At 41.9% G+C, this 24,068-nt stretch overlaps 2 protein-coding genes across 2 annotated transcripts; both read right to left on the reverse strand.

Moving 5' to 3' along the window:
- Positions 1 to 333: 333 nt before the first annotated feature.
- LOC136571453 (C-C chemokine receptor type 5-like) lies at positions 334 to 9,584 on the reverse strand. Its single transcript, XM_066571846.1, has 3 exons — positions 9,563 to 9,584; positions 3,897 to 4,049; positions 334 to 3,251 (listed from the first exon to the last, which is right to left on the reverse strand). Exon 3 carries the CDS (start codon positions 3,238 to 3,240, stop codon positions 2,170 to 2,172), a length of 1,071 nt encoding a protein of 356 aa, XP_066427943.1. The 5' UTR covers positions 3,241 to 3,251; positions 3,897 to 4,049; positions 9,563 to 9,584; the 3' UTR covers positions 334 to 2,169.
- Positions 9,585 to 20,916: 11,332 nt separating this feature from the next.
- On the reverse strand, positions 20,917 to 21,972 carry LOC136571460 (C-C chemokine receptor type 8-like). Its single transcript, XM_066571858.1, has one exon. It carries the CDS (start codon positions 21,970 to 21,972, stop codon positions 20,917 to 20,919), a length of 1,056 nt encoding a protein of 351 aa, XP_066427955.1.
- Positions 21,973 to 24,068: the final 2,096 nt, after the last annotated feature.

A 24,068-nucleotide genomic window follows, 5' to 3' on the forward strand; every position in this document is an offset into this window, starting at 1 on the left:
ATCTATGGAGAATCCTGGTTTTATCCCAATATTAATATAGTGACATCTTTTATTGCCACTCTTTCTCTGTTTGTAACACACATAACCCTCTTTCTCCAAATCTCACTAATTTAAAATCTGTGGCCCTAGACTTTTTCCAAAGCTATTGTATGTCCCTCTTCTGGAGTTTGATGATGGATAAAAGCGGTGCCAGCTGCAAAAGCTTCTGGACTTCTGTGTTTGCTTGGTTTGCAGTGTGGTATTGCAAGTGCCCATTTGTCTTTTTCTCATCTCCACTTTGAGAGCAGAGCCAATGCCCTTTTGCTTACAGAAGAGAACACGGGTATACACAGATTTCCAGACACTGATTTTATTAATTTCACTGCATTAACATGAAAACAGGAAGACATTTAATTCCAACAAGAGAACGATTTACAGTTAAACACAGCAGTAGAACTATCACCGTTACAGTCAGATTTGTATTGCATTGAACTAATTTATGCTTTAGAATTAAAAAGGTGCTTTCACATTGTTTCAGTAAAGAAAGCAGAAAAGAACAAAAAACTACTATTTTTAAGCCAGAAAGTTTACTGTGAGGATAGTTTTTGGTCTTTGTGTAGTCTATCTGTGGCTATTAAACTCACAAGGATACAATAGCTGATGGGATAAAAGCTAACAAACAGAAGCAGTACCCAGGCATTTTAAGGCAAGAGGAAGAAGAGTATTTGCACCACCTAGATTAAGGCATCTGATAGCCAAATTAAGAGGCTGACATTTTCAGGTTCCTTCCACAGTTGGACAGTTAATCTTCCCCTGAGACTAAATCCCATGACTGCTTCTGGCTCAGGCACTTCTTATTCTCTACTGACCACTGAGGGACCTTGAAGAGATTTGCTGTTAATTCAGGCATCTACATCACATGCCTGACCTTAAGTAGCATGGAATTCCCTCTGGTGTCCTTGCTGGAGGTTAGTTGAATCTGCCCCTCTAGATTTCCACGAGCAACTCCTTGCACGCATGAGCTGTGCCCTTCCAAAGAAAAGGGGAAAAAGCCAGAAGGCCAGCTCACTTGCATAAGGAGTGATCACCTGCACTTCTTTACATTTTGAAGTAGGAAATTGTCTGCTATGCTCCTTCTTCCTCTTCTTTGGTAACCCCATGTCCCTAGAATTCCTTTCTTTTACAGGGAAACTCTCCATGGTGGAATAAATATATGGCCATTGTACACCAGAAGGCCAATGGTCCCAAGTCTTCAATCAGCATGCAGTTCTCATTGAGGCACCATTTGGCAAGAGGCACTCTTCTCCTGGGAAGGCAGGAAGGTATGCCTTGTCTGGAATTGGCTGATTTTGCAGTTCCAAGGCCACTGTCTTCCTAGAAGTGTATCCCAAAAGTCAGAGTTACTTTGTGGGTGAAGAGCATGTTTTTCCCATGCAGAAGCCTAACCTGACGCACCAGTGTCATGTGTTGCTGTGTCAACTCTTCTTCTGCACATGATTTACCTGTCCAGAACTAGGGAGGCCTGCTCTCAGTACTGTGTTCACATCCTTCAGAGGATCCTGATATTTTGCTCATACAGAAACTTGCATTGCACATACCAAGGTAATTTTCATTCAGGTCTTGCAGATCTTTGCTGAAGGGCCCTTATTGGTTTAGTTTAGTTTTGTTTTATTTTTTTCTTGGAGGGATATGAGCTGTCAGAAACAAGCTCACACTTTTTAGGACTGCATCATTGTCTTGTACAGTCAGTAAACTTAATGTGTGCAGTTGCTTGAAGAATTGCACCCACAAAAATCGCAATGTTGCTGATTAAAACCACTCTTTGGAAAAAGTCAGCAACTGAATGGTGATATGGCAGACATAAAATTAAAAAGCAAAAACCAAAATGCTATAACTTAGTTATAGCTGTTTAAAGGATTATGTTTAAAAATGACTGCACTATTAGCAAAACAGAAAAATTCTTGAGTTAAATAGTCCCAGTAAGATCTTGTGATCTTATTACCCCTTAGATTTTCAATATTGTATTCCTTTCTCAATAAACCTCAGTGGATAGATTTTTGTAAAAAAGCATGATCATATTTGTCTGGACCCTATTTAAGTCTTTATGTGACCCAGGATGCCTTAAGGATGTGCCACTCCTTAAGGCAAAGCAGTGATGCAAAATTTGCTAACTAATGTTCTGATGTATTTTTACAGTCCAGTAGAGATGTCATGCTCTGCAGTGGATTGTGTGAATGTGGAACTGACTCTTTCCAACTTTTCACGATACAGACTTGGACATTTTTTGCAAAGGTGAGGTGCAACTTGCTTTTGGAAAAAGATATAAAGATATGCCCTAAATTTTTCTCCAACAAATACATAGATCACGGGATTAATGCAACAGTGGATCATTGAGATTGTTTCTGTAACTTGAATTGCTTTCTCCAGCTGACTTTTAAGTTCACAGTTTGGGATGAAAAGTGGATTTTGAAATGTATGCAAAAAAGAAGAAATATGGAATGGTGTCCAGAAGATGAAGTAAAAAATCATGATTACAAAAATAAGTCTGACTGCCTTCTGTTTTTTCTCATTCTTGGATCTCAAAAGTGTTTTTAGAATTTGTGAGTAACTGAAAATCATAATTAGCATTGGAACAATAAGTCCCAGAATGTTCATCTTTAGAATAATAGAGTACTTCCAATTTATTGTGGAATCACTTGGATAATGAGCACTGCAAGTATAGCCTGAACTTTCCTTTTGAGTTTTCTGAAATACTATCCCAGGGACAGAAGCCAAAACAGCAACAGCCCAGGTGACAATGCTGGTGAGGATGCCATAGGTAACTGTCCTGGCTTTCAAAGCAAATACTGCATGCACTATGGCCAGGTACCTGTCCAGGGTCAGCAGGATTATGAAGAAGATGCCACTGTAGAAGCCAAGGAGGTAGACACCTGACAGAATTCGACAGAGCACCTCCCCAAAAATCCAGTCGTGAGCTGCATAATAAGCCCAAAAGGGGAGAGAAAATACGAACAGCAGATCAGAAATTGCCAAGTTGAGCAGGTAGATGTCAGTCATACTTTTCAGTCTCTTGTATTTGAGCAGGATAAGGACAACAAGCAGATTGCCTGTCAGACCAAATATCACCACTAAAGAATAAAGAGGTGGCAAAAATTTTGCTGCAAAGTGCTTTTCCTCAGTTCCCATGCATGGTGTCGAATCGCCATAGTCAAATTCTGTTGTGAGTGGCCAGTCGGTGTAGTCTGTGGTTTCATTTCCCATGGTGTATTGGTCTGAAAAGGAATAAAAGATCATTAAACTAGAAGAATCTCCAAGTTTAGCAGTGAAGAGAATGAAACATGCTGATGTTCTCATCTGAAATGAGTTTCGTTGATGAGCGCACAAGCATTATGATGTCAAGGTGTGAAAGAGAATGAAATTGCAGAGCTCCCAGGAAACTCATCTATACATCTAGAGAGTCACGCTGGTGCATGTTGGAAGTGTGTCATTTCCCACGTGTGCATTGTCATGTGCATTTTTCCTCCTCAGTAGAGCCTGTCAGTTGCCTGACCCAGAGGGGACCCAGAGGGAGAGGATGGATGAATTTAATGAGCTGTGGGTAGTTTGGGGCTCTTGTGCTCATCAGTGGCTTTCCAGAGGAGTGTAGAAAGCCAGGAAGGCAAGGAGAGCACTGTTCCTGGAATGCAGAGCATAGTCTTGCTTCTCATTGGGATCTGGCCACCTCCTCATCATGCTGCTCCATCCTCTAGCCCTTACCCATGGAGGACCAGGCATTGGTCAGGTGTAAATGGTGCCTGCAAAGGTACTGTGAAATGGGTGAAAAACAGCTGACTTCAAGCACTTCCTCAGGTTGCTTCAAGTGACATTCTGGGAGCCTTAATGCCTATAGGAATTAGGACAGTATTAAACACACCTACCAGTGCTGTTGTGGGTGTTAAAGAGTGGAAAGTCAGCAGTGTTGATCTGGGTTAAAATGGCAAACACTGGGTCTTTTACAGAGCCTAGGGCAGGTGTAGGCAGTGGAAGTGTGCTGGTTTCAGATACCTCTGGACTGAAATTGCTGCATGGTCCTGTAGAGAGAACAGACAGACAAAGACCTTAGCAAACGACGCAAAAGAGTTGCTGTTCGAGTGGCCTCTAATACCTCTTTCTGTTGTAGCATCTTCCTGTTAGCTGAAAGGCCTCTCCACTGCTGTTTGGGGATGTAAGGAGTTTTGATTCCTTGTTTCAGTAGTTGTTTACAGCCTTATTCAGGAGCTGCAAAGTTCAGATTCATAGAGTGTCTTGGAGGGGGCACAAAGGCAAAAGGCAGCGATATGGCCGTAGCTAAGAGTGTGCACTACAGCTCTTCATGTGATGTTGTTCTTCACCCTTTGTCAGTCAGTGTTTCCAGTAAGGCAAAAATGAGGAAGTGCAAAGGTTGTGCAAACCCTCTGTCCCTTCTGTTTTGGTTTAGGGATGGTTGGAGGGACTGGACTTCCCCTGCAAGAACAGGTCTGGGTGTCAGCCCCTACAGCTGCCAAAGCCTCTCCTTTTCCCAAGTCCCTGGTAGGACTGTGAGCCAGATGCAGAAGCATAGATTTGTTTCACTTGATCTCTGAAAAGCTCAGGACTACTGTCTTCTCACAGACCCCCAGAGACCACAGAAGAATTCCTGTGTGTCCCATGAGAAGCTGGGCAGAGGATTTTGTGAAGTGCCAGAGGGACCAAAAGTGCTCCCTGGTCACTCAGTGAGGAAATGCAATCAATGCCTTTGGTAGCCACTCAGAGGGAGCTACTTGCTCTCTGTTTAAAGGGCTGCTCTGTCTTCCTGTGCCCTCATGACTGCTTTTATCAGACACTTCATGACAGACAGGTGGCTGCCCATGGCATGGTGTTAGTTTTGAAATCAGCCTGGAAATGTCATGCCTGTTCTTAGACAAAGGTAACAGAGCACTCCCAATGTAGAAGAGTTCAGGCAGTGAATCTGGCCCAGGTTGCTGTGTGATCCCTGAACACTCATGTCATGCACCAGTGTTCTTTCCTTTCCTGAATGCACTTTTTTTCTCTGGTGTGCTCTGCCCAATGTGATTGCAAGCATGTTTTGCAGAGACCACAGTCTCAAAACTACCACTATTTCATTCTGTCTGCACTTGAGTTCTGCAAGTCTAAATGTCACTGAAGAAACTCAGCCTGTGGCTGAAGTGACTGAGAGACAGGCTCCTGCTCTGCTTTTTGGTAGATAGTCAATTTAACTACATCTTGGGCCACTCTGAGCTGCAGCAGGTGAAATTTTTGAGGTGTCTTAAGCTTGTGTCAGCTTATTCAGCTGTTTGAGAGAAGGCTGTTTTCCTGATATGTAATTACAGAGCATTAAGGATCCAGAGGATATAGTTTTGATTTGGATTTTTATCTTGGTGGATATATGTAAAATACAAATAACCTTCTTGAACAAATTTTGTTGGTTACATGGTAGTAAAACAATTTTTCGTGTGTATATATGCACAAGTAAATATACATATACATACACCTATATATAGAATCATAGTACTGTAGAATTGTAGAATCATTTAGATCAGAAAATACCTCTAAGATCATTGAGTCCAGCCATTAACTTAACACTATTAAGTCCACCACTAAATCATGCCCCTAAGCATCACATCTACATAGCTTTTAAATATCTCCAGGGATGGTGATCCAACCACTTCCCTAGCCCTGTTCCAGAGCTTGATATCCCTTTCAGTGAAGAATTTTTTCCTAATATTTGATCTAAACCTGCCTTGGTGCACTTAGCCTTGTAGAATCTTTGTATCCCACAAGAGGTAAAACAAGGATGAATTCTTGCCATGTTCAACAAGCAGGCAGATGCAGTCCTTGAGCAATGCCTACTCTGGAAAAACTTCCTTCTGCCCCTAGTTTATTCCTGAGTGTGATGTTATATGGCACAGAATATCCTTTTAGTCACTTTGGGTCATCTGTCTCAACTATGCTCACAAACCTAAAAGACATCACTATAAGACATGCTGGGAAGAAAAGTAAATCCATGCCAGTCAGACCAAGCTCACCTTCCCACCACCACAATTTAGCTCTTGCCCTATACAACTAACACTGACCCTGGCCAGAAAGACAGCATGGAACTGCTGTTGTTGTTTTGTTTACTGGCTCTGACCTGGTAGGAAATCTCACAGTATTTGTATGGTACTCCTTTTCAAAACAAGCAAAAAATATTACAAATATTTTCTGAGATGTTTTTTAAAAAATGCTTCTCTTTTGCACACAGGCAGTGTTAATCACAAAGAACTCTAGAAAACTGACTTAGATAAAAAACTCTATTACTGGTTGCACTTGATTTTAATTTTTTCATTTATCTCTAGCTATATTTCCCATTTTCATTTTTGTGCAGAAAGAAGCATCTTCTGCAGAAGTTGTAGCCCTATACGTGATGTCTGGTTTTGGCTCTTAGATTGTCTGGATATGAACCTTCAGAAATAAGTGTGTTACAGCAAAGAGATCTCCAGGTTTATCTCTGCTTTTGTGCTGTTCAAACATAATTGGAGCAATTCTGATTTGAGAACTTGTATTTAATTATTTTATTTCCTTTTTTTTCTGTCCAAAACTACACATGAATATTCAGAAAGTCTTAATTATTTGCATTTTCTGTACTGCATGTGGCCATCAGTGCCCTCTGTCCTGACCATAGTCCCACTATTTCTGCATACACAGGGTAGTTTTGTTTGCTAACAGAAATTCTGAATGATTTTGCAAAAGTAGGCAACATGCCAAGGTTAAGGTAGACATATAAGAGGAGAACTTACTAATTTATCATGTGTTTAACCATGTAAGAGTATCTAAATACATGAACAGTCCAATAAGAGGCTACTGTTGTTTCCCCTTGGAGGACTGGTTGTGTTCTGAGTTGCCAAAAAAGAGGTACAGAGAGGTTTGGCCAAGCAATGGGCCAAATACCAGGACCCTGGAAAAAAAAATTCATGCAAAGAAGATTGAGTTACATCTTAGATGGGATAAAATTTGGTTTGCTGAATACTTGTAAATTAGTGAGCCCAAATAAATGGTAGTTTCGTTTCTCTAAGTTTTAACAAAGCTGCACTTATGGCAACATCAGAGATTCTTGTAATGAAGATGCAGCCCTGACGTCTTTCCAGATTTCTGTATTTTGGCTGCTTTGGGAGAAGCCTCATTAGCTCTTGAGCATTAGCTGCTATCTACAGTGTCACTTTAGCTAGAAGATGTCTAGGTGCTGGTAGGACTATCAGACATGATATTGTCATGTCATTCAAGCAAAGCAGCTCCTGAGTTGCTACAGTGACTTATTTAGGGATGACATTTGTCACAGCCCAATGAGTCTGCTGTGGTCTAGAGGGGATTTGGACAAAACTTCCCCTCAGAAACCAGAACTCGTAGTAACTACAAGTTACAAGAGCATCTGTGCATGAATGGAGCTCCTTATCTCAAAACCGAATGACCTTCCCAAAGTTCCCTTCACCTTTTTTCAGTTTAAGAAAAGATTTCTCTTTAGAAATGTATGAGCAGGTAACACAGTGCTACTGCCCTCACTCTCACTCTCCTTCTTTCACAAATGCCAGCATTTGGCACACAGAAAAAGAAATTGCTTAATGACTTGTAATCAGCTTAAAAGTATGTGTCAGCAGCATCTAGGGCACTTTTTGAAGAGAGAGAAGTGCAACATAGCACTGAGTAATACTGAAACTTAAATAACAAAAAATAATACCACATATTGTGGTAGCAAGCCCTGCAAGAGAGGTACCCAGTGTTTCCTGCTCTACCTCTTTAACTTTGCCTTTAATTTTCTAGGAGGAGCAAAAGTGCAGAGAAATCTATGCACAAACACCTGCACTTGCTTGGAGAGCAAGCATAAAAGTAAGAACTTTTCCTGAGTTACCAGGAAAGATGAAGGAAAAGATGGAAGTGTAAACTAAATACTCTGTGTAAGACTCTAAACTGATAGTTTCCCTCAAAAACAACTTTTCATGTGGTAGTGACCACAGCATTTCTTTCTAGGATTTGACTGGGCAAAGAGCCCCTTCCAAAATTAAACCTTGCCTGGGAAACCTCTTCCTCTTTTCTAACAGCTGAGCATTAGAAACATTCAGAATTACTTGCCTCCTAACTGATGAGTTTTTTCCAACCCTGCAAAACTTTGACAGTAAAATATATTCTGGGCTGAAAAGAGCAGGCTTAATTCTCTGTGAGCCCTCAAGATCTGATTGTTTATGTTCCCCATCAAAACCAAAAAGACAGCCTGGCAAAAATTCTGAGCTTTTCTGCAGTTAAATAGAGTCAGTCTACAGGCCTCAAGACAAAAGAAGGAGGATGTGCTCTTACCTAAACAAATGTACAGTAAAGAAATATCATAAGCACTGAAAATTAGCATTCTGAGAAAGAGAAATTTGAGACATGGATTAAGTATCTTCCTCCAAATCATGAGTATATATGTATACATAGGCTCTTCTCTTGTGTAAGCTAACTTCTGGGCTTGTATGTCTGTTAGGGGTTTTTGTGCTGAGATGTGGTTTGGGGTTTTTTTCAGTATCTGATAAAACATTGAATTTGGAGTAGTTCAGGCAGCAGTTGTAGTCACAACCATTCTGAGGATGAACTCAAGTACAAAATGGAAGGCTAATAACTTGGAGTGGAGGTTGCCAGCATATGCCATAGGATCATGTGATGTCCTGTTATTGCTCCAAGGGTCTCTACACTGAGACATTCAAGCCACCTGCTCTGTTGCTGTCAGCTGTTCCAGGCAAATGACAATGCAATTCTCCCAAGAATGTAAAAAAAAAATGAAAAAGAATTTGTAGGCTGCTGTAGTTTTTTTGCTAATATACAAGTGGCAAATCTCATTTATCCAAGCAGAGGAGCTCACCTTTTCTTGTGTGTGAGTAGAAAAATTCCAGGGCAGTACTGATGATTTTTATTAATGTAAAACCTCATTAACAAAAATTGCCATCTGGATATAAAACAGATACCTTGTTGAGATGTAGCTGAGGTATGGAGTAAAGACTTTCTAATGTGGTGACTCAGAGACATCACAATAAAAAAGAGGATCCAGTCACAATATCCCTTTAAAAAATTATAATGAAATAACACTTTTAACAGATTAAATGTTTGAATAATACAGAGAAACCATGTGATAGGATAGGATAGGGATGGAGAACACCTGCCAACTGCATCTGGCAGAGCAAGACGTGATTTAGATATGGAGCATTTAACTTAAACATGAAGGATTTAATCTCTGACCAATTTTTATCCTTAGCAGAATGCAACTTCAAGCTATCAGTCTCCTGGAACTGCTTCAAAACCAAGACCCAATAAGTTTCTGGTACAAAAACAGATTATCATTTTCTACACCAATTGTCCAGTTGAATTCTCTACTTTCACATTTAGCTTTATACCAAGCTCTAAGCTAGTTACAAGACCAAATTGTTCCCAAATATATTATCTCTGCTTCAATGTCAGCTCTACTGCCACTGTCATTAGGCACGGTGACTCCCCACCCAGAGATTTTCTCTTACACATACATACATTTAGATGGAAAGATAAAGGGAAAAAATCAGCTACTCACTGTTTCATCAAGCTGGTTTAACTGTGGGTGCTTCTTCTTTGTGAACGAACATTTATCTGAAAATAGGAAACAGCACTTCCTGTGACATATTGCAAAAGAGGGGGCAAGTTTCTTCTCCCCTGAAAAAAGCTTGGTTTCCAGGATGAAGTCAAAACTGGTGGATGAAGACTTTATGGGTGCCAGCTTATTCTGCTCCAGCTGGAACTACTCCATCTCTACAGGGTTAAGACCGGCTGGTTCAATAAAATCCCATTCTCAGGTCAGTAAGTATTTCTACTTGCTCTGGAAACTTCTAATCTCAATTTACTCTCTTCCAGTTTGAATCCATTGCACTTCATCCTGTCACCCCATGCCCTTGTAAAAGGTTCCTCTCCTCTTTCTTGGAGGCTCCCTTCAGATACTGGAAGTCCACAATTAAATCACCCTGAAGTCTTCTCTTTTTCAGGCTGAACAAACCAAATTTCTTCAGACTTTTCTCACAGGAAAAGTCCTCCATCCTTCCAGTTGTCTTGGTGGTCTCCTCTGGACTTGCTCCAACAGTTTGATACCCTTCCCATGCTGGGGACCCCAGAGCTGATGCAGCACTCCAGGTGAGGTCTCACCAGAGCAGAGCAGAGCAGAAGAACAGAATCCCTTCCCTTGCCCTGCTGGCCACGCTGCTCTGGATGCAGCCCAGGACGTGTTTGGCTTTCTGGGCAGCAGGTGCACATCACTGGGTCATGTCCAGTCTCTTATCCATGAGCTCCCCACGCTTCTCCCCAGGGCTGTTCCCTATTAGTTCACCCCCCAGCCTGTGCTGATACTGGGGATTGCCCTAACCCAGGTGCAGAACCTTGCACTTGGACCTGTTAAATCTCACAGGGTTCCCATGGACCCACATCTCAAACTTGTCCAGCCCCCCCAGACAGCATACCATCTTTCAGGTGTGTTAGCAGCCCCACTCAGCTTGGTGTCTTCTGCAAATTTGCTGAGGGTCCACTCAATCCCTTTGGTAATAAAGATATTAAATGGTGCTTGGTCCCAGTACAGACCTCAGGGGGACACCACTTGTCACTGATGTCCATTGGGACTCTGAGCCATTGACAACTTCCCTCCAGACAGGATGGCCCAACCACTTGCTAATCTGTCTAACAATTCACCCATTGAATCCATCTCTCTCCAACTTAGAGAGAAGGATATTGTGGGGGCTGTTCAGAAGACCAGATAAACAACATCCAGAGCTCTTCCCTTGCCTGCTCTTGCAGTCACTCCATCACAGGAGGCCACTGGACTGGTCAGACAGGACTTGTCCCTGGTGAAGCAGTGCTGGCTGTCATGAATCAGCTCTCTGCCCTCCACGTGCCCTAGCACAGCTCCCAGGAGGATCTGTTCCATGTTCTTCCCAGGCACAGAGGTGAGGCTGACAGGTCAGTAGTTCCCAGGGCCATCCTTCCTACTCTTTTTAAAAATAGGTACAATATCTTCCTTTTTCCAATTTTCCAATTTTTCCAATTTCCTGGGACTCCACCTGACTGCCATGACTTTTCAAGTATCATGGAGAGGGGCTTGGCAACTACTGTCAACCAATTCCCTCAGAACTCTGGGATGCATCTCACTGGGTCCCATAGATCATTATAAAACAGGACTTGTGATAATATGACCACTTCTCTGCTCCTTATGGAGTCTTTTTCAATTTTATAGCAAGGCTACTTATTTCAAATTCCACTCTTTTGGCAGCAGCTCTTCACCATTCTCTCTAAGACTGCAGAGTGTTTACCTACAGTATTCCTGAAAATCAGTAAGACTGGCTTGTGCTACAGTTATAGCTGGATTTTTTTCATTTCCTAAAAATTTTATTTCAATAAACCCAGGGATATATAACCTGAACACGTGTTAAAGGCAGTATAAAAGAGACTCATAAAGCTGTTTCAGAAAGAGTACCTAAGCACTCAGGAAAAGGGGTGTGATGGCTGGAATCACATAAGGGAAGGGATTGTGTAGATTTTGCTGTAAGTACAGACAGAAAACCATTGAAAACTTTCAAGCCTGAGCAGAAAGTGCCTTCCCTACAGTGACACAGTGGATAACAGGGAGACCCAAGACACATTTCCATTCTATACCATCTCCCTCTGAGTTGCTGTCTGAATTTGAAATTCTCTTTTACCACTCAGGACGTCTCTTCCTACTCAATGTCTCTTCCTACTCAATGTACAGGCTGCTAGTTCAGAAGTGTTGTTTGCATGTTTCATCTTTTATGAACTGCTATGCCCGGTAAAGAAATGAATTGTCTTTCAGGATACAAAATCCTGACTAAAGAACTTCATTTTCACTGCCTAATGAAAAAGAAGGGTGTCACCTGGAGAAGGGGCTTGACTTTTAAGGGAGAAACTCCTTTGGAATCCACTGTCCAGGGTCATTGCGTGGGTGTAATCTTCTGGGAATAGTAGAGGTAGTCCTTGACTTCTTCTCTCCCTGTCTTGTGAAACTGGGGCTTCTGCCTTGCTCAGAGCCTTTCTGGAGTCACCAAACTCCAATTAGTTTTAGGAAAGATCACAGGAGAAGTCTTCCTTGGAAGACTTCTGTTCTATTTTCATAACCTGGGGGGAAAACAGCAGTTTTGAGCTTGGCATAACGGGTTTGGTGGATGCTTGTGGTGGTGAATGAATCACTCCTGACCGACCACTGTATTTTAACTTGAAGACAAAAGCATGGTTTTGCACATATTGTTTGGAAAGAATTTTAATTCTTTGTGCCCCCAATCTTGGTGCTTAGACTGAAGACAAGTGGACAAGTGTTTTCGGGCTGCCTGAGCCCTCGTTGCTCCAACCTTTGAAAATCAGGAATGGTCTCTTTCCAAAATGGTAATGCAAATAATCTGAAACTTCAAAAAGTTTGAGCAAGATTAAAATACAGGAGAAAAAAAGAAGACAAATTCAAAGGAAAGGCAACATTTCATATCAGGCACTTCATTTTAAGCCCCTGTGACTACATATTGACCTGTAGCCAAATTACTATCATCTTATAGAGGATAGAGCCTGTTACAAAAGACAGAACCCCCTGAAAATGTCTTTTTCAACCATGTTGAGACTCTGAAGAAATCCAGAGGAAAGAAATTATGTTTATTGGTCTAGAAAGCATGGCCTGTGAGAAGTGATTGCAAAAGGACTAGAGGATTTCTCAGACTTAATTTCTATGATTTTAGTCATAGTAACTTTCTTGTATGGGTTTAATGGGCTTTATAAACATTAACTAATTCATATAACTTCCTAAGAGATAGAAGCAGAAGAAGCAGTGGGAGAAAAGTCTCCCAAAGTCAGAGACATTGCCAGGAGAAGATTACCATTTAAAATTAGGTTCTCCCTCTCTATTAAAAATTAGAATGAACAGTAAGAAAAGAGTACAGAAACTTCGGCGTGCTAGTCCATTGGAATTCTAGAAATAGGGAAGTACTGTTTGACCAAAGGGAAGAATCAAAAAAGAATGAAGAACATCTGCAACAAAACTGTCTTACTTTATCTGGAGCTTTCTACAAGCTGTCACAACAGTACCACTGAGAGAACTAAAGCAGGGGAATCAAACCATGATGTGCTTATATTACTCCATCAGTTTCTGAATGTAAGAGAAAACTAGGTTTTTGTGACTATAATACAATGTTATGGGCATACTGAAGTCAGGCTGTGGGGATATACTTAAAGGCACTGAAATAATTTTCCTCTTTTTCTTGAAGAAGTATCTTTTCCTGTGGAGGGAAAGGGATGCTGGAGACAGGTCACTAATGGCAAAAATATTGGTAATATTACCAACCAGATTACCTAAATAGAAGTGACTGGTCTGCAGCTATATGCCAGTTAGACTGTAGCAAAGGTAAGAGATGGCCTTGCAGTTCATCTCATTTTCTAGGCTTTCTATGGAAGGAGAAATGCTGACTTCAGTCCTTGTGTCAAAGCCTTTTCAAGAATTTCAGGCCAAGCAGGACAGCATGAGGGAAGGTGCATACTGAAGGAGTTGTTTTCCAATGTGCTTCAGCCATTTATTATTATTAAATTGAATGAAGCAGATCTTTTGTGCTAAAAGAGGAATCCAATAAATATCTTGATGAGACCTGTGCTGCAGACTCCTCTCAAGCACCTTCACCCACAGCAGCTCACATCAGACATTTTGATGACTGTCTTCAAGTTTACAGGGATGGGCATGTAGCAACTTTGGTTGAGCACAAGGAGGAGCACAGAGCAGGCCTTTGCAAGGTCTGTTAGCAGGGAATTCTTTCCCAATTCCTCCAAACTGGAAGGTATAGGCTGCAGGAATCATCTCTCTCCCACCCTTAGTTGGTAGTTGGCTAGCAAATCCAAGGGCTCCTTCTCTAGTAAAGGGACAGAGGTAGGTATTTGCAGAGGGTGGCAAACTGTTTTAAGCTACTCCACCTTAGGCTGGAATGAATCACCTGATGTAGGGAGCTCTCTTTAATGATATAAACAGCCTTAGGCAATAAGTTCAGGGTAGACAGCCAGCCTGTGCATTGATAAAACTTTCAGGTAACTTAAATGAATACTTTAGGGCTTTTGGTGATGAGAAACCATTTATTTTGGAAAAACATCAAGTCAAATATTTTTGTTTTGCTGTTCTTTGGGGCCAAGGTGCTTTTTTAGCAGGTAAGTTTGATAATGCTGTCTACTGTCGTTGCTGAAGAGGAATAGATCAAAGGTAGATCTAAAGACCAGCCCAGGTGGTGATGCACCCAGAGGATGGAACATATTTGTTATGGCACTATGAAGACTGTACTCTGCTCATGCCCATGAAAACAGCACGTGCTGCCTAACATGGCACAGAAGTAAGGCTGCAAAGCCTGTCCTCCTCTTTCCCTGCATCCTCATACCCATGCAGGTGTTCTAAAACTGTGTTTGGGGTGGGGTAGGAACATACATAAAAGTAAAACAGTTTCTATTGGTGGCTTATGCAAGTTGCCATTAGCTGCTCAGGTGTCACAGTACTTCCTTACAGCTTTAGGGCACTTCGCAGAGCCTTGGAGGAGTAAGACCTGGAAACAGAGATATAAGTAAACTCAGAGTCCTATATATTCTTAAGATATTCTGCATTACCCACAGAAGAATGACAAAAGGATGTATCAATGCAATGTATCAATCTGCCCTTCATGTTAACCTCTCCTCACAAACATTGAGGTGCTCAGTCCCCCGCCACAATCCTTGGCTCAGTTTGCAGAAGGCACCCTCCCAGCTGAGGGACTGGTTATTTGGGGTTCTCTTTATTGCTCTTCACTACAGTGCAGGAGCAGGCCCTATTTAATGCACATTATCCAGGACCTTCTCGAACTGTAGAATTCTGCTTTTCTCTCATGATCATGTCTCTGGTTCTGTCAGGCTAACCTCTGAGTCCTTCACAGATATTACTGTATTTGCCTTCTTAACACATTTATTAGATGAAGCAGTACAATTATGTCCATTTTGCCGGCACCCACTAATTTGTGGAACCTGGTTTGTAAACTGTTTTTCTCCTAAGCAAAGTACTGTGCTGGAGCAGGGTTCTCATCTGTTGTAGCTGCTGGTTCTTGATCTTCACATTGATTCTTGGAAGACGAGGATCACAACAGCAGAGGCTATCTATGAAGATCTTTGTGTGAGTGGAAAGGGAAGGGGCTTAATTTGTGTGCTAGAATTAGTCACTCTGGGGTGAGTAGGATAAAATCAGCTCTAAGTGTCTCACTCCCTTGATGAAACTTGTGCCTGTCCTGTGATAAGCCTGCAGATTTCAGTACTATTTGTGGCACATGACTTGACATCTCTGAAATGCAAGCCTTCCCTGATTTTGCTTCTCAGGTCTCTGCAGGACTGATCAGTGAAATGGAACCTGAAAGACACAAATGGCTCCAAATAGTCTGCAGTCTTCTCAGAGACTGGCCTCACACTCCTGTGCATGTACCTGGGAGACCCGGCTGTGTTCCTGAGAAAACTCCCCACGGACAGTCCAGCAGCTTGAAGCCAGCTTGGTAGCCACACTACACCAACTTACATACATAATGAATCTGATGTCAGTCATCTTCTGGCATGTTTTATTTATGAGTGGAGAGACCACTTCCTTTGTAACTTCTATAGAGAATACACAGGGTTTCAGATAAGCCATCAAATCTTTTTTCACAGTCCACAGCAAACTAACCATACACAGAGTCTGTGATACTACAGACTTCAAATTCTTCTCCATCCTCCATCCAAAAGAGGATGACTGTGATATTTTCTGTTCTGTGGTAGATTGCATCCTCTTTATATCTTTTTTTTTTTTTAATTTCAAGGTAGTACTAATTGCTGTCTCATAATAGGAATGGAAGAACTAGCTTACAGCTTTGTCACAAGGGAGATATTTCACACCTGCAGTCAGTTGAATGGGTCTAGATAGGCTGTTTGTGCCACTGTGCAAAACAGTCTCAGCAAGAGTGATAGGAAGCCAAGTCCATCTGTATTTGTAAAGCTCTCAGATCACATTGCAGGAATTGTTTTACATTTAGCACATGCAAACCAGTTGGTCATTCTTCTTGGAAAGATTGTGTAAGCGTTAAGATGAAAGCAAACCGCAAGTAAGTGACGAAAATAACTTCAGCGAAAACCTGTGTAAGATAATTTAAAGGAAAACTGATATTTCTGCCTCAGTTTTACTGAAGTATGCTGAGATAAACACCTACATAAACACCTACATGAATCCTAGGAAGAAAAAGTATTTTCATTGCCTAAAGTGTATTTGTTTTCACCTGAAATCTCAAAACCTTTCACTGGCCTGTTTGTTTGGGGAGTTAACCTTGTTCACTGGTGCTCCATTTTACAAGACTTCATCAAGTGACACTATTTTCAACACTATTGGATATTGGAGAAGTTCGCTGTCTATTACTGTTTTTCACACTGTCCAGGGACCATTTCTTATCTCCTAGTTGTCCATATGTTAAAATGCATTAAACATTAAATGCTTACAAGTGCTCACCACTGGCACTTCCAACTTCCCTCCCTCCACACATTTCACTGAAAAGACTTTCAGGGAAGTCTAAGTCATGCCAGCCTTTGTTTTTTTAATCTGAAATCAGGAAGTCTCTCCTGAGGTATAACCTAACATTTTCTCTGAGATAGAAGCTCAAAAAAATTAGGGCCAAAGGTTCTGGACATGAGCCACAACCTGGAGAAACTGTGTCAGAACACTGTGACAAGTGAAAACAGTTTGTCAGCTAGCTTGAGAATCAGTGTAAAGGAAGAGAGCAGGTTGAGTCACTAGGGGGAGAGACTGGACTGGCCAGCTGACACTGCAGTGCACTGGGATGGATGAGAGAGGACACCTGATTCTCTTCTTCAGGCCAAGAGAAGGAAAGGAATGGCTGACAGAGAAAGAGAGGGAGCAAGCAGCTGGGCACAGGAGTCATCTAAGGGCAACCGGAGTGGTGAGCAGACCTCTGAGATTTTGGGGTTCTTAAAGAAAGTTATAGTTAGGCATGCTTCGGAGCTTGGTGGCATTATGAGGTCATTTCAGCAGAAATTGCAAACCACAGAAAGTTTTGTATCTCACTTCTGGGTTAATTTATTAATGCATTTGGGGTTTGCACTGGATAATGTATTTTGGTTATAACATATTTCTAATTAAGAAGAGCAAAATCCACACAAGGTATGAGGCAGGAGGTGGTGTGAGGTGTGTTTCTGTAGCCAAGGTTCTACTGTAAGGACTACAAATAGTTAGTGTGTGGCCACGAATGAGCAATGTCATTGATTTTATCTATTCCAATTATCCTTTATAACTGGAAACTAAATAAGAGAAGGAGGTAATACATACTTCTTATCTGGATCTTTTTAACTCTGATGTCAAGCCCCAGAAATATTATGGACTTTCCCAATGAGTGCTGTATCCTGCCACACTGAATTCAGTGGTGGTTCTCAAACATGTGGCAGATTTCTCATAACCCTAATGTGGGGGGTGGGCAAAATGGAGGACATCTGAAATTCAGTCTCACACCTTCTTAAGTTTGGGCTATCCCATGGTAAGTCAAGAGAACTGAGGGACACCGTGAAAGCTCTGAACTTGGCAATCATAGGCTGGAGGAAAGCCAGAAGGAATCACAAATAACACCACAATACACATTATTATTCTGCTTTTCTAACTGTCAGTGCTCCTTTGCAGTGCTTTACACAGTATTAGTATGCTTCCCTTACTGTAACAGCCTCGGAGGTGTTTTTGAGGATGTGCACATTTGGCCAAGAAGCCTTGCAGTAGAGTAAGGTCAGACCTGGATAAGGTTACAGTTCCACAGGCATCAGGCTACAAAAGGACAGAGAGAAACATGAGGCAGAAAAGTCAGTGAAACATGTTAGATGAAAATTAATAGCTGAAAATCAATAGATGAAAGTTCAAGCCCTTCAGAACACACACAGAACACAGTTCAGAACCAGGTGGGGAAGTGTTACTAAATGTGAAAAGTGGTATTCAGTAGTTTAACTGGCAATCTGGTATCAATGGTTTCAATAGAGCTTGGTCTCTGGAGGAACAATAATTGCTTTGAATGTGCAACATCTCATTAGAATATCTATTCTACAAACAGCAATAATTTCCTTATTCCATCCTCTTCTGAACAGTGATCACATTTCCACTAACTTAGTGGAACAAGACTGAGCTATATATTTTGGCATATGTATTCACAGTATCACACCAAGCCCCAGGAAATCCAGGTGACATTAATCTTGACTGTTACTTGGTGCTTTTGCAGTGGTATTTGAGCAAATGAAAACTAACTGATCTGGTTATGAGTTGATTGCAAAATTTCTTTTACCAATTTTGCTCTGTGTCAGAACCTTGAAACTGAGGAAACAGTGAAACTGCTACCTGCTTTATTTCAAGATTATTGTACCTGCTGAAAAAAGTAAATTGTTGTTGACAAGTTTCTGCCTAAAAAAAGAAATGTATAATTGAAGAAATAGCACTACCAGCTCATTATTTTTATTATCCTGAGAACATAGTGCCCTTTTCCAGAACTCTTTTAGTGCATACAAGTGCAAACATTTTTGAACATGTTTAGTGTCTTCATAGATTCTTTCCATCACATATAAGAAGAGTAGCATAAAGTCTTGTGGTCCAAACCATTGTAAATAAAATTTCATGTTTAGAGAAGAAGCACAGTGCTTCTGGGTGCTCTGCTGTGTACAGGTGTTTTGAGGTGATGCTGGGTGTGTTTGTGTTCTGATAGTTTTAACAACAAAAGGGGCAAAATACCTACATCTATTATTCATTTTCACAGCCACATTATACAGAGGAGGAGCCTGCTGAAGGGAAAAGTGCCCTCAGAATCTGCAGTCTGGCTCTGTGAGAGATTGGCTGTGCTTGGGCAGAGGATGTGAGGCTTGGATCTACATTCCTCAATTCTTAAAAACCAGTATTTTAAATACAGCAGTGGGGGGGAGAACTCTTCAGTGAGCCCAGCAAAGTAGCAAAGTACATTTTTTTACCCTTTGGTTAAGGCTTCACGTATAATTTGGGCTACTGCACTTACACACACAGAGCATTTAGTAGAAACTGCACCAAAAAAAAAAAAAAAGAAAGAAACCAGAGTTTGACCCTTGTCTAATAACCTAGAGAGAATCTTACTGATCATTGGTAAAGTGCCAGTGGGTGAGGGCTGGTCAGACAACATTTCCATTACCCCTTCCTCTCAAAATATCAGTTAAAGCAATATGAGCTCTGTTGCCTGTCCCTTCCTACAGGAAAAATGATGGTAAGTGTCACTGAATATTTTATACAGAAATACCTTCATCCAAACTCCAAAATCTGGCCACAGAGAGAAGATAACCTGACCTGAGATGCTGACCCACGTTTCTTTTCAATCATTAAAGTCCGATGCAGTCCAAAAAACCCCACTGAAATGCAGAGAAAGCTTTATTTCTATATAGAAGTTTTCTGAGAAGTAGAAGAATATAATAATTGAGTTGCAGTGTATTTCTTGTTCATTGAGGAATAAAGCCTAGAAATGTTACTCATGCTATCGATAATAAAATAAAGAAGTATTTTCTATACTATATAGTTAATAGCAAGAATATTTTGGCACCAAGGTTAATTTTTTCCTTTTTTAATTTTTAGGAAGGATAAAAATATGAAATTATATTTTCAGAAGGAAAGGTAAACTTAGGAAAATATTTAAAATTTTTATTACCTTAAAAAAGAAAATCTTTTACAATATCAGGCTGGGTTTTCCCAGATTTCAGGCATTCTCTTGATTAACTTTTAAAAATGTATTTGCAGTAATACTACCTCAATATAAATTATATTTTTTTCCCTGTGAATTTTTACTGGGATTTGGAGAACAAAGCTTCCTTAGCAGAAAAGTGGAGATAAGACTTGTTTTGCTGAAGAACTTCAGGGTGCCTCTCAATTCCATCAGATGCATTTGTGTGATACCCACTCAAAAATATGCAAACTCAGTTTCCTTGTCCTAATCAAGGCTTGTGAGTCAGGCAGACTATCAAGAACCAAGACAAAAAAGGTGTAGCTAATGTTTATTTGAAGAAAGCATTTTTTAAATGGCAGAAAATTAAGATATTTGGGAAAAGAGAAGGATCCTGCTTTGCTACAGGTCATTTTATGATGGTTACATTTAGCAGCGAGCATGGAAGGCACAGAGTTGGAGCTGCCACAGCTCCAGAGGTGATGCAGAGCCCCCACCTGCTCTGAGGACAACGTTTTCAAGCGTAGGAGCCTCCATGAGTGACCAGTATAGGGGACACCTGGAGCCATTGCTTTGTTAGTTTTGGAGGCATCACTACCAAAGGCTGCTCTGGGTGACAGCAGTTCAAGGATTCCAGGCCTGTCCCCCTGGGCCCATTCCACCACAAGCAGGGTGCTGAGCTGAGGGGCTTTTTCCTCTGGGATCTGAGGGAAAGGGGAAACTGTGACAGTGTCTGAGGTGATTCCCTCTTTGCCGTATGAGGCAATCCCAATGCCTGTCCACTTCCCACCTTCCAGAGGGGTGTCACACACTTGTCCCAGGGATGTAGGGATTCAGCTGCCATAAGGCACAGCATACTTGGGGGCGAGGCAGAAGCGATGCTTTTGTCAGAGGAGAAAGTAGATACTAGAGGAAGCAGCCTGCTTGCTGAAGTGTATTAAAGGAGCTCTAAAACTTAATTAAAAATTATTCTGTGGCAATGTATGTTCACCATTTCATAAATGCACTGGTTCTCTTGGGAAATCGATGTCACAAGTTCTTGTGTGGCAGGTCACAGTGTGTCCCAACAGGAGGCACAGCATACTGCATCTCCCAGGGGATGCTGCATACATGGCACGACCTCCAGGACCACAGCAGACCTTTGGCCGGCCCCTCGCCCCAGCAGAAGGTGGCTCAGGTGTGCTCACAGGACCCCTGCACTGTCAGACCAGCCAGAGAGCTGGGTGGGTGCTGAAAATGACTGTCCAGCCCCGGCACCTCCGGCAGGGCTGGAGAGGACACGACCACAGGACTGAAGGAGTCCTTTGAGATGGGCCTTGAAGGTGACACCGGCGAAGGCGTAGATGATGGGGTTCAGGCAGCAGTGGATGAAGGAGATGGTTTCTGTCAGCTGCAGGGCCAGCGCTATCTGGGAGCTCGCCTTGCAGTCATTGATGATGTGCAGGCTCTGCAGAGAGTCCAGGAACAGCACAATGTTGAAAGGAGTCCAGAAAAGGAAGAAGACGATGACGATGATGAAGATCATCTTGATCGCCTTGACCTTGCTGCGGTTTTTGCATTTTTGCAGGTTTTTTAGTATCTGAGTGTAGCAGCAAACAAGGATGCTAAAGGGAATCAAGAGGCCCAGGATATTGGCTGCAAACTGAGAAGCAACCTTCCAGGTATTGTCACCTGGGGGGTACGTGGGGACACACTGCAACGCCTGCTCGACCTCCAGCTCCTGGCTGAACATGATGTTGGGCACAGAAGCCAAGCCAGCCACCAGCCACAGGATCATGCTGATAATTATGCCACAAGTGGCTGTTCGTATCCTCATGGCATAGACAGCATGGACAATTGCTATGTACCTGTCTACGCTCATGAGGGTTATAAAGAAAATACTGCTATAAAAACCTGTGTAGTAAATCCCAGCCATTACCTTACACATGGCATTGCCAAAAACCCACTGGTCTGAAGCGTAGTGGGCTTGGAAAGGGAGGGGCAAAACAAAGAGGAGATCGGAGGCTGCGAGGTTCAGCAGGCAGATGTCAGTCATTGTTGTCAGCCTTTTCCTGGTCAGGAGAACCCAGAGGACCAAGGAGTTTCCCAGGAGGCAGAAGACAAACACAAGGCAGTAAAGAATTGGCAGAAAGAGGGATTTAAACCTGCGAAAGTTGTTTCCTTCGTTACATGGAGCAGTGTTTTCATCGTATCCATAGTCATATTCTGTTGTGCCAACGAATTGGCTGGTGGGATTCATCTCAGATGCCTGTGCAGGAAAGAGAAAGGATTAGAAATGTTTGGCTGTTCTGGCACAGCACTCTCACGGTGGCTTCTGTCTCTGTGTGGGCTGTGTTGAGCCTGTGGGTCAGCCTTCAGGCAGAGGGGGACTACAAAATGCAGTTTTGGTATCACTGGCTGGATGAGAACATCTGTGCCACCCAAAGGGCTGCCCTGCAGCCTGCTGATTGCTCACATGTGTAAGTGTGAGCTCTGGGATGCTCTCTGTTTTTTCTGAAACTGCTTTAGTGCCAGCGGACCAGCTCCTCACTATTACAATGACAGGGAAAAATTCAGGTCTCTGAATAGTCATAGTGATAAAAAAACTACAAATCCTTTATCTGACCTAAGGATCTCTATTGTCTTGTGCTCCCTGGGGTGGGGAAGCTTTTTGCCTGAAGCATAAAGACCCTGATAAAAGTGTTTTGCCTGATGAAGCTGTCACCAAGCAGCATAACCCTTTTTTTATCATAGCTTATCAGGGCTAGGTACTGGCACAGAGTACAGAGACATGCAAGCTACTTTTCCATGGGTGGGTCCAGGATTGCATGCAAAAAGCTCTGCAGCAACAAGGAATTCACAAGACTGCACAGCAGCACTTGCAGTGCCAAGCTCTGAGGTGCCACCAACCTCCAGGGCAGCTGGTGAACAGCTTGGCTGTGCCTTTTGCCACAGCACAGCAGCTTTGTGCTCCTGCCTGTTCTGTCCAGCTTCAGTTTTCTAGCATATAGAAAACCAAAACATTAGCAGGAGTGGCTCTTCTCTCTAATTTCTGAAGAATTGTAATGAAGGCAGCCTCAAAATAGTAAAATAATCTGACGTGCTCTCCAAGAGTGAGTCAGTGCTTCAGCCAACCTTTTAATTGTTTCAGATGTCAGTTCATGACCCCTATAAAAGTGGATTGGGTTTCCAGACATGAGTGTCCACATTTTAAGAAGTGATGGTTATTTCAAAAGAGTTTGGTTTTTCACTGCTAAGACATTTGAAAGTTTAGGCTGTGCTGCACCTCTGTTGCACCTGCTTGCAGGCTGACCACATCTTGAAAGAGTTTCAAAGACCCAGAATTTCCTGGAAGGAAGAATAATTTGTAATAATCATTGCTGTTAAGATGAAGCAATAACATAAATGGAGGTGATTAATTCTATAGAAGTAGATTATGTGCTCTCCTGAATTAAAGATTGCTGCCTGGAGATACAAAAAAAGAGAGAACGGTGAAAACGTTTTGTACTGACAGGAAGAAATCCCAATTCAACCCTTCTTGCCTGGCTGTGCCACCTGTGGAGGGAACAGAACAATCTGTATGTACAGCCCAGAGGAGTGCCAGTGTCCATCCTCTGCTCCAGGTATGGATGCTGCTTATGCCTCACTGACCAGCCTCAGCTTTCCTTGAGGCACCAGAACTGTTTCAATTGGTAAGCACAATGCAGAGAAAACTGCATTACAAATACAGCATTCAACCCCACAGAATTCCTTGTTCAGACATAACAAATATTTGTTAATATATGAGAGAAAAGCCATGCTGCAGCTGCAATTACACATTGACAGCGTAATTATCTACTATATTGAGCTCCTAGCTGTAGCTAAGACATCTGCATTATTAATTTTAACTTTGTATAAGGCATAAATCTTCAAATATTTAGTTGGTGAGTGACTAGATAATGTGACTCTTCTTGCAGCTACAGATAAAGGTAGAAAATATTTCCTGCTAATGCTTTTGATGTGTGAAACTGATACACCTTGACTGAGTGATGCAGCACTGGCTCCCGCTTCTTAATTGTCTCTCAAGGACCTCTTAAAAGCAGTGCATAGATCCAGCTACCAAAACTAAAAAATAGTCAAAAAATAACAAATACTGTGTTATAGATAATAGATCTGTAAACATGTAGATGGATATGTAGAGATACATAAATCAAGATTTGTAGCTAAAAAGCATCTACTCCCAGCAAAATTCAAATGTTTTTCCTAGGCTGGACAGAGACCAGAGATGCTCTACTTCAGACCACCCTTACACCATTAATGCCTTCAACAGCTCCCAACCAGGCCACAGCATTTTCCATTTCCCCCCTCTCCACATCA

Source organism: Molothrus aeneus, chromosome 1 (genome assembly GCF_037042795.1).
Source record: "Molothrus aeneus isolate 106 chromosome 1, BPBGC_Maene_1.0, whole genome shotgun sequence".
NCBI lineage: Eukaryota > Metazoa > Chordata > Aves > Passeriformes > Icteridae > Molothrus > Molothrus aeneus.

Bases quoted from the DNA above. Each gene is read 5' to 3' on its own strand.
- LOC136571453 (XM_066571846.1), bottom strand. From the start codon at position 3,240: ATGGGAAATGAAACCACAGACTACACCGACTGGCCACTCACAACAGAA.
- LOC136571460 (XM_066571858.1), bottom strand. From the start codon at position 21,972: ATGAATCCCACCAGCCAATTCGTTGGCACAACAGAATATGACTATGGA.